Source organism: Cygnus olor, chromosome Z (assembly GCF_009769625.2).
Source record: "Cygnus olor isolate bCygOlo1 chromosome Z, bCygOlo1.pri.v2, whole genome shotgun sequence".
In the NCBI taxonomy this organism is placed as follows: domain Eukaryota; kingdom Metazoa; phylum Chordata; class Aves; order Anseriformes; family Anatidae; genus Cygnus; species Cygnus olor.
This window is the reverse complement of record NC_049198.1, coordinates 48,833,174-48,850,837: the sequence shown is the minus strand read 5'-3', so window position 1 is coordinate 48,850,837 and position 17,664 is coordinate 48,833,174. Positions and strand designations below refer to the sequence as shown.

Genomic DNA, 17,664 nt, shown 5'->3' with positions numbered 1-17,664 from the left:
AGAGTGTGCTGTCCTTAATCAGATGTCCTTTTCATTTACAGTACATTTACAGCCCTCTTCCTCATTTCAAAATCAGCATTTAGGATACACTCCTCAATTTCTTCATGCCTCTTAAAGACTTGCAACTTGCATGTACTAACAATTTCAATTCATATTTCATTTTATCTGCTGCTAGGGAGCAACATTTATTTTGTCAATGAAAAGCCAGTCCAGGATAACAGCAGATGCAGTAGGCACAGTAAAGACTGCTAGTGGGGCTACGTGTATGGTTGACTAATACAAAATACAATATAAGTCACTCCATTTTTTTTAGGACTGGAGTACCTTAAGTTCTAATAAAAGTAAGGCCAGATAATTAACACTGTTTTATTCATGCCATTTATTTTGCACAGTCCTTTCAGAATCACATGAGAACAGTTTCATTTTCTTCAATGGTTTCCGTCATTATGCAACTCCAGCTTTGAAAGCTGGTCTTCAAACTTTTGAATGTCTACTTGATGCTTCATTAGGAACTTTCCATTTAAATGGAAAACAGGTATGTCATATTTGTACTTATCGTACCATGCAGAGTTCTCTGGAAGGGTAATATCCACCTCCTGCAAAATAAACTATGACGGAAACGAAATATGTTAGTACATACTAAACACTGAAAAACAATATCTGATTGTCTTTTGATCAAGATTCTTTCTCAGAAATGCACTGTGTTCATTGTGCTTTTGGATTTATTCTTCCAAGTCGCAGACAATTGCCCATTTTGTGGGTGCAAAAAGTAAGCAGCCACAGTCTTTGGCTGGGTATCTGCAAACGACTCTTGCTTTAGTCCAGCAAGGCATTTTTGAATCCCTGTGCAGAACCACTCTCCTTTGAGCATTACCTACAACAAACATACAGCTGGAAACACAATAGCTTCATGTTAAGCTGCAGAGTGCAATACCTCTTTAATGTTGCTACTAACAATTTCTTCTTTCAAGAAAGACATCAAAACTTGGTTGAAGAACAGCAAAAGCTGTAACAAATATAGTTCAAATATTTGAAGCCCTGCATCAATACCAACATCCTTCCCGAATGATATCATTACATGCCTCATAAGAGTTGCAAACTCCTCTATTAGCAAGGGAAATAGTATTTATAAACACAGTGGTTCTAAAAACTTTTGCAATTAAGTGTATGTTGGTTTAGTTTGCCAATAGATATTAGAGTAGCATTGCTGCAAAATGTTTTTGGATAATGAGTTTTATGGAAATCAGTGCTGAAATTGTCTTGAAGAGGTCACCCATGAAAGAATACTGGATGCAAATAAATCCAAGCAATTTTCTTTCACAAAGAAAGAATCCTGATTAGCTATTCTTTCTGTATATGAACTGTACAGTATTACAATACATTACCCTTCTCTTATATGGCTCGAGCACTTCTTTTGCTTCATCACAGAGAGGGCAAGGTTTCTAAAGGAAAACATTCAGACCATCTTAAAGCATGCAGTAGAACACACAGATCATTTATAGCGTCAAGTGACATAACAGACAGGAGTGGTCATTACTGTAAATGTGGGTTCCCTCTCCCATTTCTCTCCTATGTCTTACTGCTTCTAAATCTTTACCGGTGCAGAATGGATGAAATGAAAAACTTCTCTTGCTTCACCCACAAAATTTATACATTCACTGTTATTTTTCTCATGGTACAAATTAACAGTTTTCAACTGCTATTCTAAAAGCAAAGGGCACAGTTTAGGTGTCGTATCCTCCCCCCCCCCCAAGTATACTTCAGCAGCAACGGGTATTGAAAGCGTTGCCATCTCCAGCTGGAAACAACTGCTGGTACTGCTCTTGTCAGAAGGGGAATGAGGGAGTCACCACGACTAACTCCTAGTCTGCTTCAGATCAAGTCACTGGGGGCAGTTCAAACAGGAAAAAAAAAAAAAAAAGTAAGTTAAAATAACATGGCCAAGTTTGCCTCATAGGAATTAAGCACAATCGCTTCCAACCTGCACAGCTGGGAGGATAGTGAACCTCCACCAAGGTGAACTGGAAAACAGCTTTGACCTGTGACGGGGTCAGATTTTCCAAGAAAACCTCTCCTTTTTGAAAATTCCCTAGACTTCCACTACAGTTATACAGCTGTCCTTTGCTGATCATGCATCATGATTGTTAGAGCAATGCATATCTGAAGAACATGAAGGCATGTTGCTTCAGCATTCAGTAGTAGCAGCATTTGGCCTACAACTCACATAACAAAGTATACAGCGGCGAGTATGGTGGCTCCATCCCTCTGCCATGAAATACCACTCACAGCTGGGAAGTATTTACTTCTCTCCCTTCAACTTAAAATCTTCTTTACACACAGAGTTAATCTGAAATAGTTATTTCTTATTTCCCATGTGTGAATTAATTTGGATTAAGTACTCTACTTTTAATTCACATCTGATCTAAGCTGTCTTTCATACACAGACAAATCCTTACACTCTGAAAACCTATGCAAGATGCCAAAGTTCAACAGTCCTGTATTCCTGCTAGTTCTTGTTGCTTTTGCAGGGACTGATATACTAAAGACTCAAAGGTATGTATCAGTGACGGAGACAAATGCCCCAAAAACCTGTTTTGTAAAGTGTCAGGCTCCTTACAGTGAGAGTAGGATGTACATGGTTCTCCTGGGTTTGTGGAAAGTGTTCTAACAGTCACACAAAAGCATTTAAAAAACTAAGTTGACTCTTAGCAAAGAATATGCTTTTACTCTTACTTTGTTGACAACCCTTAGCACTACGTGGCACTAACAAGATTGGAGCTGGTTTAAAATCAGACAGTAAACTATTTCAATGAACAGTGAAATTTATTTAAAGGTCCATTTATATTATTACATATTTTCAGTACAAGAGTGCCCAAAAGTAGGTCTCTGCCATGACTTTATCTTAATTTGTAAAAGGGCTGCCTGGATGAGGCTGTCTCAGAAAATCTCCCATCTGAGAGGTACGTTACAGTGGCACGTGGGACTCCTATTGCTGAGGTAGTAAAAATCCCTTCCTAAAGTGACCACTGTTGGGCTGTTAGCTAAATCTGTTAGAACGTACACATGGTGGAAGACAGAGTTTTATTTCTACAGATAATTCTCATTTATGCTGCATATTTAGACCAAAGTTTTGTGCTCATTTTAAGCTGGCACTGATGAACGAAGCAAGCCCATTTTCCTGCCACTGCTTCTTTTGTGCTGGCGTAAGTACTCATAAAGCCGCAAGTAAAGCTAGACGGCAGAACTGATCTGACTTACAGTAATCTTGCAAAAAAAAAAAAAAAGTGTTCTTTTTTTCCTTAATCCTGGAGCAGTTGTTATATGAATACATGTGTGTTGGCATAAACGGAGTCCGTGAGGGGGGAAACCATTTGGCAGTGCTAGCATCTACCAGTTTGAAGAGGTCACAGAAGCCATAACTCTCTCCTGCCTTTTCCTCCTTATTCTTAAAAATACAAGGGAAGGAAAAATGTAGTTAAGTAGCATTAACTAAGAGTGCTGACTAAATTTAAAGCAGTCTGCATTTTGCTTTGCATCTGCCAGTAATATCAGACATGAAAAACATTTTACATTAAAAAGATGTTCAACAAAAGAGGTCAGTTTAGAGAACTACTTGAACTCTGCTCCCAGAAAATTTGATTTGATACAGTTTTACTAGTTCAAAATTTTATGACACAAAATGATACAAAAGAGCTTTTTTCCAATTATTAACCCAAAGCTAAGCTCATTATTCCCTACTTTATCACATTCTGACTGTGAGTGAACTGATGCTGAATCAGGCAGCGAGAGAAGAGACCTTTAACTTTAAAGTATAGTACATCTTAAAGAATGTATTCCACTGATTAAGAAACAACTAGTAAAGTTTTTTTTTTTTAAATCTATTCCTACATTACATAGTTTAAACATTCCTTTATGGCTAGGGATGGACTGAACAAACATTGTGCAGGAGAAGGAAATCATTTTAATCAAATCCATCATCAACGAATACCTCCATACTGATTTCAACATTCTCCGTGCTTTGTATTTTTAGCTTTTCTCCTCTCAAAGACCCCAACGGCTATGTGAACCATACAAACGCAGCACAGACTGCAGTGTGCCATCCTGACTAAAAGTGAAGAAGACCTCTGCAGACAATGTAGGCCCTTAATAACAATTTGTGGAAGGTGACAGTTCACAGATGACCATTCCTGATCATGACATACGCTTAAGAATAACTGCTCATGCCACAGACAAAGCTTTTTCTGCATTTTATTCCTGTTAGCTTTACAGAGCCAAAAAAGCAAAAAGAGAGTGAAGCAGAATTTTCTTTTTCTTCATACACTATCAATACTGCTTTGGTATATTTTCAGTCTCACAGTCAGCACTGAAATTAAACGTGAGTGCTTTGAAGAGCCTGCTTTGACTGCTCATGCTTGTCCTGAGCAGATTAGGTATGAAAACTCATCTGTGATGTCCATTTCCAGGATAAAACACTGGTAGTTACAGAACAATTTTCCACTAGAAAATGGACCATAGTGTCACTGAGATTCAGCAGTCTTGAAGTCTCCATTTGTTGCTTGTAACTACTTCTTTGTGAGAGGAGTGTGCTGTAAAGCCTAGAGTAAAAGACATCCCCAAAGCAGAATGCCCAATACTACACAAAAAGCCAAGCTGCTTCATCTGGGATTCACATATATCAAAGCTGATATATATGCAGCCTTGCCTAGCTTTATTTTGTAAACTACTTTTACCTTGGTGAACAAAGTCAACACTGGCTTATTTGCACCGGCTGAACACAGTTGTCTCCCCAGTAGACTGGATGAATATCTTGCTAGATGCACGGTTCTGCTTAGAAAACAAAACACCATTGTCCTGTTAAGGCAAAAATAAAATGTGTAGTTTAATTGTTTTGTGGTAAGTTAAAACTCATGAAATTTAATTTTAAAATTAATGTGGAACAGTTCTAAAGTACACAATCAAACCATTTTCACAGCATTTTTATGTTCACAGTATCAATATATTAGTCAGAAAAATACGTCAGTATGTGATTGGCCAGAAAGAACTTGGGGTAGCTCCAGAACTGTAGCTCCATCTAAAAAACATTATATTTTCTTGCTGAAATGCCTCTTTTAAATTCTGTAACATCGATGCTGACATAAATGCATTATGGTGTTTCAACTCAATATGTGCCAGTAAGAATTACATGATATTAACAAAATGCAAAGTGAATGCTTTGAACCTCTGTAATCTTGCTACAGTGCTTGACATATTCTACTTAAAATTATTCCATCAAACAAGTAATCTCTACTTAATCGGAATATTAAAATAACGCTTCCTGCAGCAAAAGAAAAGCTGTAGCCAAGACATTTTAACTCAGCAATATTAAAAACATGCACGTTGCCCTGAGTCCATAATGCAACTGCAAATTAATTTATGAAAGATGCTGATTTGTTTGTGGTTTCTTTGGGGTAGTTTAAGAAAGCTGATTAAAAGTAGTGTTGTTGAAGCGTGCCATACTGGAGTCTTGAAGTCATCTATTCCAAGTAACACTAATAACAACAGTGCTTCCTCCCAGGTTGCATCTTAACAGGATCTTTACAAGACATTCTGGGTCTCGGAGGCAAAAAACAGAAGCAGAAGGGAGACTGCACTGAGAAAGTGGGCAGAGATGATACACAGTCTACACTGTGGAAATCAAGTTGCTTTTACATAAAGCTAAATCGTTTCTGTTCAATTTCTGTCCAAGCACAACTTCCCTGAAGTTTTACTAACTACAGCTGATCACAAACATAATGTGAGAGCATATGTTACGCATTTGAGCTCCTTAAGCGTGAGGTATAATGTAGAAGAAAAGAAGAACTGTTGCAATTGATAAGCATGTTTTAGGATGTGCAGCAACAAAGAGCCCAGTGCTTTCACTGGATTTCTCAGTACTGATATTATACAGTATTATATGTTTTAAGAGAAACAGTTTAACCAGCATATCTACTACAGAACAAAACATTGCAGTGGAGCCTAAACTTAACGCTACGTTTCTACACAATGTTCACTATCTTCAGCTCTAATCTTCAGCTATGTTTCTATGCAACAATCACGACAAAAATCAAACATGCGACTTGACCCTACTCTACCTGCCTTAGGGCCACCCATTTTTCCATGGGACGTGGGTAAGGGTGCCCTGCCACGTTTCCAGAAAAAGTTTAAACAAAACAAATACAAAGAAAACTTACTATCCATTGAAAATTGTAACTGGGGTGGTCAAATTTCAGATGCTAGGAAATATATACATATAATTACTTTTCCTTTTTTTTTTTCTTCTGACCACATAGAAAATGTTGTTTAAAATGGAATGTTCTGCAACAAACAGGTTTCTGTGTTTGGGTTTACCGTCTACCTTGGGCCAAAAAGGGTTCTTCAGCTGCAGGCGTCATGCTTGGCACCAGTTTGAGAGTCAGCTGCAGGGGCAGAGCAGTGCGCCTGCTGTCCCTGCAAAGCGGCAGGTGACCGGCACAGCACACGCTGCTATTCCTCAGGGTGCACGGTGGTGCATGTGTTTCACTTAGCCAGCAGGAAATCTAATTGTTCAGGATTTTACATAGCAAATACACAAATACAAAAATCAGCTTTGAGCATTTTGGAAAAAAAATGCAAATCTGAATGACAGTGACTAGCCTCAGTCATATTTAGAAATGCTTAGGTCCACAGCAAATAGCTGCCCAGAGAGGGTGCATTTTTGGCATAACAAAGTGCAGCATGTTGGCCAGCTCACATGCAAAATAAAAATGTCAAAACAAACCGTTTGCATTCTGGCAAGTTTTTAAAGGAATACTTTAGTTGCCAGCTTAGCAAGACACATTTTGTTCCCTCAAAACAAGTGAAATGCTCCTCAAATTGTCCTGTGACCAGCAGAATGAGTAAAGACTAGGTTTCCATGGATCTTATTCCCCCACATACATACATTATGTGTATAAAATGACTCTGGTTCCCTCCTTTATCCCCACTTTTTAGATCCCTCCATCCTTGGACAAATTAGAGCCCAGTGGGACTGCTCCTGTCAAAACATCAGCTAAAGGAGAATGGATAAAACAGTATCAATACCTAAGCTTCAGGATCTCACAAGAATAAAGAAGCTAGTGCAGTGTGTTACTCCCCCAACAATTTCAAATAATCATAAGCAACACTACCTTGAGAATTCAGAAGCAAAACCTCATTGACCAGTACTACTACTGAAACGAGTCTGTCATTTCCAGAATTTGCATGCATCTGTCTGAATGTTTTTATGAATAATCTAAGGAAAACAGAACCCTGGCTGTCAATTTATTCACCTCTGGAGAATGATGCTAAGGCCATACTGTAATGGCAGTTACAAAAAGAATCTAAGGACTAATCCTGATTTATAAAATGACACCAGACTCAGACATGCTCTGCTCTTCCACCAGCACAAAAAAGTTTGAGACATCTAGCCCTGAGGGGGGTGAGATATCATCAGAGGGCATCATGTTGCTACAGCACAGAAAATACAGCTTGGCTTCCCTACATCTCTGAAGCCCACAGCTGCCAGACAGCATCATTATGAAGGAGAGCTGTCAGAAAAGCTGCATTTAACCTGGGCTAAAGCAAGGTGCTAGCACAGAGCAGCTTGAGCTTCTCAGGACTGCAACTAAGGTTCTGCTCCAGCAGAAATTTGCTTTTAAATCAGTAGGATTTACTAATTTTGTTGGGTTAAATAAAAAGGTTTTGGATAAAACTGAAGAGCTGTGGTGCTGCAGGAACCCTGAAGGTTTCTAGTATTGTGAAGGGTTAAGCATAGCTGCTATTGATCAGGAGCTGATGAAAGGGAATATCCCAGCATTCATCAGGCAAACCTACTGCAGCAGCTCAATTTATCTGAACGGCATCACATGAACCACTGGGTTCCCAACACTGGCCTGCACAGAGCTGGAAGGCAGAGCTCCAGCCTCACGGATCATTTGCACGCCAGTTTCATGGCTGACAAAAAGAAAGGGAAGCATCTCAGAGGTGCCCAGTGGCGTTCACATCCTGTTCACACTTGCATCTTATCTGTCTGTTGTCACAAGGACTAAACTGCTAAAAGCAAACATAAAATCTTCGGATGTCATTATTCTGGACTTCTCCTTAGCCTACCTCCAAGTAATTATAAAGACTTGTTTAAGAGACAAAATTAACATGTAAATGTAAAAAGAAAGGATGTTTGTAAACTGAAAAGCTCTGCCTCCCCTATAGTACAACTGTACACAATGATTTAACAAATGATGCTTGTAAATCTAAACTTGGCCCAGGGTGCATTTCGCAAAGCCAAAATGGATTCATTGCCTATTAACACAATTTCCACCACCTAATAAATTCTGGCGTGCTGCAAAAATAAAATGTGAGACTAAATCTAGCCGTTATTTGGATGAGATAATTACCTGTAAAAACCTTAGGTTAGCATCAATCATTGAAAGGTAAGTATGGCTGACTTTTCCCCAACTATGTGCTTTTAATGATGCTATATACTCTTAAATAGTCTTAGCTTCAAGTCACCAATATACTCGTGCTATGTGTTTCTGAATGTTTTATACACATTATTATTAATGTTTTCAGACAAGATTACATCCTCTTTGCTTTCCAGGCATTTGTCTGTATACAGTGTACATTGATGTAGTATTTCATTTTGTAACCCTAATGTGGGGTTCCCAATTGATCAGGCCCCCCTGGAGAAATCAAATCTCTTTCTGCAAGACATCAGCAACATGAAAACAGTTAAATTTGTCTAAAATGGAACTCAGTCCTGTCCTAAACATTTCCTAGCTGTTTGTCTCAAAGAAACTTTGTCTATACTGCTGACTCCTACCCTCTGTTTAATCCTCATTCTAGCGTGACAAAGAAACAGCTTATAAAAAAGCAGAAAAGCAAGTAGATGCAAATGTGAGAATACAGGCTGATGGCCCAAGTGAGTGGCAGCTTAAAACAATCTTTTTCTGCAGTTCCTGTTTCAAAACCAGCTATGGCCATCAGAGAGTGAACTTGCTGGCAGTCTGTTCTTTTCGGTTTGATACTTACCAGGGAAATGGCGAACAACAAAATAATGTGCCACAGCAAGAGACCTGTGAGTAGAAAAGCCAAAGGATGTGGTTGCTGAGATCCCCACAAGGCTTTTACCCACCAGCCTTCCAGAGGAGGCATGTGAAGTACAGGAAGACCTTCAACCTTTTTGTGAAGGCACGTAATTATAAAGTTTTTGAAGTTTTTACACTAACTCCAAAGGCTTTTATGTCAACTCAAAATTCAAGAACATCTTTGATAATACTGCGTGCTTCTGTGTGGTGCCGCTATACATCAATCTCTATCCATTTCACAGAATCACAGAATCAGCTAGGTTGGAAGAGCCCTCCAAGATCACCCAGTCCAACCTCCGACCTAACACTAACAAGTCCTCCACTAACACATACCACTAAGCTCTACATTTAAACGCCTTTTAAAGACGTTTAGAAGCCCGGCTGCCCCCGACCGCCCCCGCCGGCCGCTCCTGCGCCACCACCGCCCTCTGCCGATGGCTCCTCCAACACGGCGGCCGCCATCAGCCCACCCGCGGCCTGCCCGGCGGCCGCAGCACGGCAGGCTCATTCACAAGCCCCCGCGGCCCGGCCCGGCCCGGCCCAACCCGGTGCCTCCGGTGAGCCCCGGCGACGCCGCGAGGCCCGTGCCGCGACACCCACCTTGCCGCCGGGGACCGGCGGGCGGCCAGGCCGGCCCCGCTCCGCGCCCTGCCCGCCAAGGACGACAGGCCTCGGCCCGGCGGGAGGCGGAGGGGCATGGCGCCGCTCGGCCGCCGCCTGCTGGCAGCGCCAGGGCTGCCGTCTCTCGCCGCCCCCATCGTGTGAGGAATAATAATTTTAAAAAAGGGTTATTCGCGGCGGGTCTGTATGGAAAAGCAGCCGGCTGCCTCACTGTCTTCTGCTCCTGCCCGCTCAGCACCCGGGTGCTGGCAACCCGCTCAGGATGAGGAGGGAATACCTCTGGATAAAGCAATCACAACGAACGAACAAACAAACAAAGCCAACCAAAAACAAACCCCAAAACAAACAAACACACACACAAACAAACAAAAACATTACCAGTATGTATCATTAAAGCACATAGAAATCACAAAGGTTCATAAACATACCGTAAAGGAATCAGAAAGGTGTGGGGAAAATACACGGAGAAATTGCAGGCAGCTTAGACAGAAAGACACAAAATTTGCCCCAAGCAAAGGGCTGACCGTGCAGCACTTTTGCTCATGCTGCGTAACTGGCTTCAGGTTGAGTAAGTGAGCTTTAGTTCAATTTATTTCCTTTGAAAGTGAAATAAGTCTGATGTAACAAAAGGAAGCAGTGGACCTAAACTGTCTCTCTATCGGTAGGTAATTCAGTTTTAGTGAGACTATCCACTTTCCTGTGACTCAAGCAGCTGCAATATAGATAAAACAGATTTTATTTTAAAAGACGTGATTTCTCTCCCCCTCCCTCCCTCCCTCCCTCCTTCCTTCCTTCCTCTTTCTCTCTCTCTTTCTCTCTCTCTTTCTCTCTCTTTCTCTCTCTTTCTTTCTTTCTTTTCCTTCCTTCCTTCCTTCCTTCCTTCCTTCCTTCCTTCCTTCCTTCCTTCCTTCCTTCCTTCCTTCCTTCCTTTCTTTCTACCTCTTAACCTCTTAACCTCTTAACATTTAATGCAGACACCAACTATATTCATGACTGGGAGGAAAGTGGGGAAGAAGAGTGGGACACTACAGAGATCCTTTCTAAGCACAACACTCCACTTCTTCTATTTACAACTTGAAGCATTACATGTTATGTATGCTAAGCAAATTAGTGGATGATATGAAGCAGGGATTAGCAAGAATATTTTGGAGTATATGAATAAGTCCAAACTAAATTGTAAATGTAGTTTACACATTACAGATTATCACAATTGGATTCAATTAAGTAGAAAAGAGGTTAATCTAAAAAAGCTATCAAGCTGACACTCATGAGAAGTCTTTCTCTACTGAAATGAATTGCCACATTCTTGTCTGAAACCATGACCTTTTTGTCCCTTCTATTGAGACAGATACTTGTCCACAAGAGAGGGCCCTGGGATCTTTTGATATTTGTCTATGTACAGAAATGGGCAGTGTTTTAGTTTCCAGGTGTATTGGTTTTCCTTTCTCCAGGGAAATGTTTTAAATAAAAAATAACAAGTGTTCACCTCTGGGGAATGAAAGCTGTAGGATCATGTTCCTTGAGTTGTTGTATTTCTCTCAGGGGTTCAGTTGTGCTTTTGTAGTTATTCCTGAGCTGAGAGAGGGAGACAAACCTTTTGGGGTACAAATTCAAGTCAGCTTCCTCTCCTCATCTGTGCTAGGAGAAACACATCAGCATGCAGTGGGAAAGCCTGCAGGAGAGCAGTCTTACCCTGCCAATGTGACATACCTAATTAACTAGCAGAGTAAACTAATGTGTCTGCTGAGGATTAGTCAGCTACCAGTGACTCATTTCCAAGCCTTATTTTAATCCCTTCAGTTCAAGAGAGGTGTAATGCTGGCAGCTAACTCTGGCTGTTCATTTTTGTGTCAGAATCAGAAAATCCAGTGTCAGGCTTGGGTGTTTGGCACCGGTGTAAGCCAGACCTGTACAGTCTCACTTGAGGCAGTGGGTGAATTGGCTCACACCTGGCACTTCCCCAGGGAGTCTTAGCTCTGGTCTGCACCTGGTTCATGTTTCATGGTGCAGAAATGTGCCTTTAGTGCTCGTTTAGGAAACCTTATGTCACGGATGGGGTGGAAAGCACTGGGGCCTTTAAATGCTGAAAAGGGAGTGGAAGGAAGACTTTTTGTGGAGAGGATACATTCAGAGGAGTCTGGTTAAAAAGCAAGGATAGATAAAGAGGAAAGCATGTTGATGTCCCAGATACCAGATTGGTTTTGTGCCTCTCACTCCAAAAAAGAGTCTAACCTAATCTGGGGTCTGTATATAGGATTTCCAGAAGAAACTGAAAGAGATGGGCACACAGTCCCAGCCTGGCCTGTTTATTCAAATAGAACAGCTGCTGAAGCTGGGCTGTGCACTGGCCATGTTCGTTCCCTAACTTCAAGGTGATTGCCATATTGCTTAAATCAGTTCAGTTATTTATCAAACCACTAGTTGGCCCTGCTAATGCAACTGTTCTGAACAACATTAATTTGATTGTGTATGCCGTTTTCAAGATAAAAATATTTTTCGACAGCTTTCAGTCTTACATTGCTTCTTATGTTGATTTGTTCTGTGTTTAGATGTATCTGGTGTGGGCTGGTTTCAACTGTAATCCAGTTTATTTATAATCTGAGAGGAAAAAAAAAAAGAAAAAAGAAAAGAAAAAAGAAAAGAAAAGAAAAGAAAAGAAAAGAAAAGAAAAGAAAAGAAAAGAAAAGAAAAGAAAAGAAAAGAAAAGAAGAAAAAAGAAAAGAAAAAAGAAAAGAAAAGAAAAGAAAAGAAAAGAAAAGAAAAGAAAAGAAAAGAAAAGAAAAGAAAAGAAAAGAAAAGAAAAGAAAAGAAAAGAAAAGAAAAGAAAAGAAAAAAAAGGGAAAAAGGTGATTCCTTATGCTACAACTTTCTGCAAAGAGCATATAGGATTAAAGTGTTGTGTAATTGGCTGGTTTTGCTTTGGCAGGTTTTTGGTACATCACTGTGGATAGTTCAGCACAGAGATACTTTCAGTTTTCATACATTAGTTATGTGATGCATCCTCTTTAATGTTTGTAGTTGTTTGAGAAGAAAAATGTTACAGAGGCTGAAAGAGTTATTACCTTAGAATTTGAGTCACTACCACTATGCTTAGGAACATGATGGATTGCTGTGCAGTTTACTGTATAAAACATGTTCTGAGATCTGGAAGTACTGCAACCCCATTCATTTTTCATTCTGGTGCATAGGATGTCTTTAAATATCAAGGGCACCCATGGCTCAATGGTTAAATTTGCTGCATAAGCATCCTGCTACGGTGGACAAGCCTTTCTGTAAATTTTTTTTTTTTTGTGTGTGTGTATTCCTTAAACGATGTCTGAACTTGCTTCCACATTTTCAGAGTAAAAAGAACTCATGTTGGGATGGATTGCTATTCCTAATGGCCTTCAATTAGGTACTCTTCCAGACTTCTTTTTTATTTCCCTAGTATTTTGATTTTATGTACAGCTTCACAGTTTTATATCTGGTATATATCACAATATGCTCTCCACTACTTCACATGGTTTGTTTGCATTGGCACATTTATTAAATACCGTATTTAAAATGCAGCAGCATTGAGCTGTTAGAAGATGTATTGTGTACTCCTCTCTTCAAACAAGAAAGTAAAAAAATAGGTGTAGTGTCTGTGGAGAGGATTTTAAAATTACTTTGACATCACAATTTATCTTAAATATTATTTAATATAATTTACATTTTCTGATGCACTTTAAGATTGTAGTATATGTATGATAGTGCTTTTGACGCTTTATTCTTTGCCCTCCTATACACAAAGAGCCAATTGGCACTGTCAGCAGAGAGTCTGGATATTGTCAGGATTGGCTGTCATCTCTATTAAGCCATTTGTGATTTGCAAGTCATTATGTGAAACAGCCACATAATAGCCAAACCTGAAGCTTTAAAGTTAAAGCTTGAAAGAAAAATAAATAAATAAATAAATATAGTATTCTTGTATGGGAAGCTACAGCTATTTACATTTTTAGGGCTGAAGTACTCTCTGTTGAAGTTTATGCCAGAAAGAAATATACCTTTTCCTTCTCAGAAATCCTCAGTGCCTCTCACTAGGAGGTTTCTGGTACATTAGGTGCTGCTGTTCAGGTTTCCCCAAAGCCTTCTGTTGGAGACTGCAGCTCCTGTGCTTACAGGGTGCTCTCAGACTGTGCCAGCCCTGCTGAACAAAGCATGGTCAGGACGCTGGTGCCCACTTGTCCGCCTCATTTAACCACTGTCGGGCCCTCCTGTGCCACCAGCAGCTTTCCAGGTGGTGCCTGTGTACGGTGGGTACCGTGAGCACAGCTCAGGCCTGGCGCCACCTCCTGCAGGCAGCATCCACGGGTCAGAGTGAGCATCGGGGGTGACATGCCCTTGCTGTTGGGGACAGGGATCACTGGCCAGTTCTGTTGCCTCTCGAGAAGGCAGCCTCAGACCCCCTGGGGGCATATCTGGATATACTGGGTCCTGGCATGGCTGGCCGAGGCTGTAAGACCAGGACGAAGGAAGCCTGGGATGAAAGCTGCCCAGAATTAACTGTGGACCACAGGTAGCTGGTGGGACCATTGTCCTTAGCCTGAGCTACGTAGTGGGAAAAGGAGAAAGGCGCTGCACTCGTGCCTGCCCACTGAAAATCTCTGTCTGTCTTTCGTATTTGGGAGGGCATCGCTTTGTATGTGGTGCAATGAGCCCTCATATCCAGGAGTCACCTCCCCCAGTTTACCTGTGAAACTCTGAAGGCACAATTTAAATAATGAAAAATGTAACACATTCTGAGAACAATCACAGTGTCAGAGATTCAGTAACTGAAAGACTAGGGGAATGTCAGGAAAATATTTTAGAGAAGTAAATTTAGTTGTAAGAGTATAGCAATTTCTTGCAGTAAGGTATAATTGCAAGAAATGGTAGTTAGAGAACTTACCCTGAGGCAAAGCAGCTTGAGAAATATATTCAAAAAAACATGATGTGTTTCTTTAAATGATGAATGTCAGCTGTAGAGCATTTTCATTTGCTTTAATGACCTGCGGAAGTGAAAGTTAGAGAACTGCCTGCATATGAACTTCCACTGCCTGTTAGTCCAGTGATCACCAGAACATTAGATATACTGACACATAAATCAAGTGTTGCGTAATAGTGGTTTGGACAGCACTTTGACTTAAGTTTTACATCTAACCATTCCTATTAGAACATCCCTGTGATGACTGCTAAGATATCTTCACATTTTGCATTGTCAGGGCATTTGGTTAAAGCCTAAGCCACGGCCCACTGGAAATTGACATCATTCTTTCCATTCTCTTAAAGAGCTTCAGTCAGACCATTTATTTGCATGTAGCACTGAAAAGGAATCATGGTGTGTCAGGTTTGAATGCTAAAAGAGTTGAGCGTGTTTGTGTTTAACAGCTTTTTTAATAGTAACGTTTGTTTTACACACATACTAGCTCAGTGGGGAGTATTTGCAGGACAGAAGACAGAAGTTTTTATGGAATTTAGGATAAGCACTAGCTTTTTCTTCAATTACTTTTAAGGCAGCTGTGATAAATGGCTGTAGTAAATGTCCCACTCCCCTCATCTCCAAGATCGCACATTTGAAGAATAAAAGGACAGTGAAATAATGTACATAATTTTGCTCCATGTATCCTCTGTAAATTATGTGAAGGTCTCAGCAATCATTTTTCTAACCAAAGTGTTCCCATCACATACTATTTCTTTGATTACACATAAATGGTGCATTAACAAGTAGTAGTTGTCTGGCATTATAAAGTGGAGATTTGGGTTTACTCCTATACATTCATGTATTTTTTTCCTAGAAATGTCTTCATGCATTTTCAATAGATTGACCTGCTAAAGAAAAAGCTTTTCCTTGTGTCATACTGCAACACTGATCACTTGCACACATGAAAAAATATTTTATTTCTCAGTACTATTTTCTCCTCTGCTACATGGTGAATAATTGACCCACTGCTCTCATAATCCACTCTGTAACCCACCTCCTCTGAAGCCATGGATTTTTTGGATAAGCATTTTGTATCAATTCACAGCAGTGGTAGCATAGTGTTTCGTGCCGATTTAAAAACATTTGAAAAACTGATCTCCAACTTAAAATTGAAAGATGCAGAGGAACATCACAGAATTTAGTTCTGGTATGGAAAGCCACCTATTCAATGTGTAGTTTGTTTTAATCGTTGGGTAATCTGATTCATTTTACCTTCTCACTGTGTAATAAAAGTACTGAATCATACAAGCTACAGTACTAACTAAGGTGACATGCAGCCGTCAGGGAAGTCTCACGATCTTGCTCCTCAGGAGGGGATAGGAGTGTGCTCCTTTTTCCACCTGCCAAGGTGAGTATCCCCTCCCCATGCCCCTCACCATTTGATGTCTGGATGCATCACTCAGCTCTTTCTGCATCACCGGACTGTGGCTCAGCACCAGCCCCGCATTAACACATCAGTTGTGTTACTTATTTTCAGGTAAAGGAGTTGTAATAAAACTTATTTATGCATGCTAGTTCAACTGCCGAAGGGATTTCCATGTCTGGGGACATTTTTTTATTTATGCTAGAAGGTTTTACTTCCAACAGTAAGACTGGAAGATGAACAAATGGAAAACTCTGCATCTTCAAATCCAAAAAGAGCTTGTCCTCTCAGGAGAGCTACTTGAAGGGATAAGAATGGTTAAACAGTGGGTTTACTATTTGTCTCTTAAGTAATTACCGAAAGGCATGAAACAATGGCTTCATCATTCTCTTCTGGACCTTTACTTGGATTTTTCATTTTTTCTTTGTAAAATATATATATATTTCAGCACCTGCTTTATTGGGCCAAGACCTCAGGGTGATGATCCATGGGTTTTGCTGCAAAAGCCTGGGGGACCATTAATGCATTGTGATCAGGCAGGGGAGAATAGAAAGGAAGAAGCTAGTTTCCAGATTCATGGATGTGTCTGTTTTTGCGGTTATCTACGCAACAACAATTTCTGTAGCCTGAGAATCTTTAAACACAATTTTTAAACACAATGTTTGTTTCTTGTAGCAGTCTCTTGTAGCAGAATTAACACGAGTTCAGCCTATGCTTGTTTACTCTACTTCTTGACTTAGGCAACAGCAGTATAGGTAGAGTTATTACTTGTGTTCAAAGAAGTTGGACTGCCAAGATGAAAAGGCCATTGTTTTCATGCCTTTCAATATAATGTCATCTAGCTAAACATGATGTTACTATGATTTCTCAACAGATGAGGACTCTTACTTTCTGTGCAAAACTTGTTACCAAAAATGTGTTGAGCTGTACAATCTTCATCATCTAGACATCTCAAGGATTTGGTCTCACAGCAGCAAAATCCAGTTATGGAATGGTTTTGTCCAGAGGAGATGGCAAAGATGATGAAGGGTCTGGAGCACCTCTCCTATGAAGACAGGCTGAGGGAGTTGGGGTTGTTCAGTCTGGAGAAGAGAAGGCTCCGGGCAGGCCTTATAGAAACTTTCCATTACCTAAAGGGGGCCTACAGAAAAGCTGGAGAGGGACTCTTTGCCAGAGAGTGTAGAGATAGGACAAGGGGTAATGGTTTTAAAGTAAAAGAGAGTAGGTTTAGATTAGATATTTGGAAGAAATTCTTAATTCTGAGGGTGGCGAGGCACAGGAACAGGTACCCCAGAGAAGCTGCAGATGCCCCATCCCTGGAAATTTTTAAGGCCAGGTTGGATGGGGCTTTGAGCAACCTGGTCCGGTGGGAGGTGTCCCTGCCCATGGCAGGGGGGTTGGAATTAGATGGTCTTTAAGGTCTTTTCCAAACCAAACCACTCTGTGATTCTATGATTCCATTCTCCATGGACCACTGAAGGGATCAGCTCTTAAACTGCATTCAAAGCTAACCTACTAATCATGGTTTGTTTGTTTTTTGTTTTTGTTTTTGTTTTTCTAACATATGGGACCGTACTGCCCTGGTACTATAGACAGACAGA

At 40.4% G+C, this 17,664-nt stretch overlaps 1 protein-coding gene across 1 annotated transcript; it reads right to left on the bottom strand.

The window, feature by feature from the left end:
• Nucleotides 1-369: 369 nt before the first annotated feature.
• Nucleotides 370-9,808, bottom strand: CZH5orf63 (chromosome Z C5orf63 homolog). Its single transcript, XM_040541626.1, has 5 exons — nucleotides 9,699-9,808; nucleotides 9,043-9,086; nucleotides 4,731-4,851; nucleotides 1,386-1,442; nucleotides 370-608 (listed from the first exon to the last, which is right to left on the bottom strand). The coding sequence occupies exons 3-5, from the start codon at nucleotides 4,845-4,847 to the stop codon at nucleotides 429-431; spliced, it is 354 nt and encodes a 117-aa protein (XP_040397560.1). The 5' UTR covers nucleotides 4,848-4,851; nucleotides 9,043-9,086; nucleotides 9,699-9,808; the 3' UTR covers nucleotides 370-428.
• Nucleotides 9,809-17,664: the final 7,856 nt, after the last annotated feature.

Bases quoted from the DNA above. Each gene is read 5' to 3' on its own strand.
- CZH5orf63 (XM_040541626.1), bottom strand. From the start codon at position 4,847: ATGGTGTTTTGTTTTCTAAGCAGAACCGTGCATCTAGCAAGATATTCA. The intron at 1,443-4,730 runs GTAAAAGTAGTT...GTTTTCCTTTAG, and splicing joins TGTTGACTTTGTTCACCAAG to AAACCTTGCCCTCTCTGTGA. The intron at 609-1,385 runs GTAATGTATTGT...TTTCCGTCATAG, and splicing joins TCGAGCCATATAAGAGAAGG to TTTATTTTGCAGGAGGTGGA.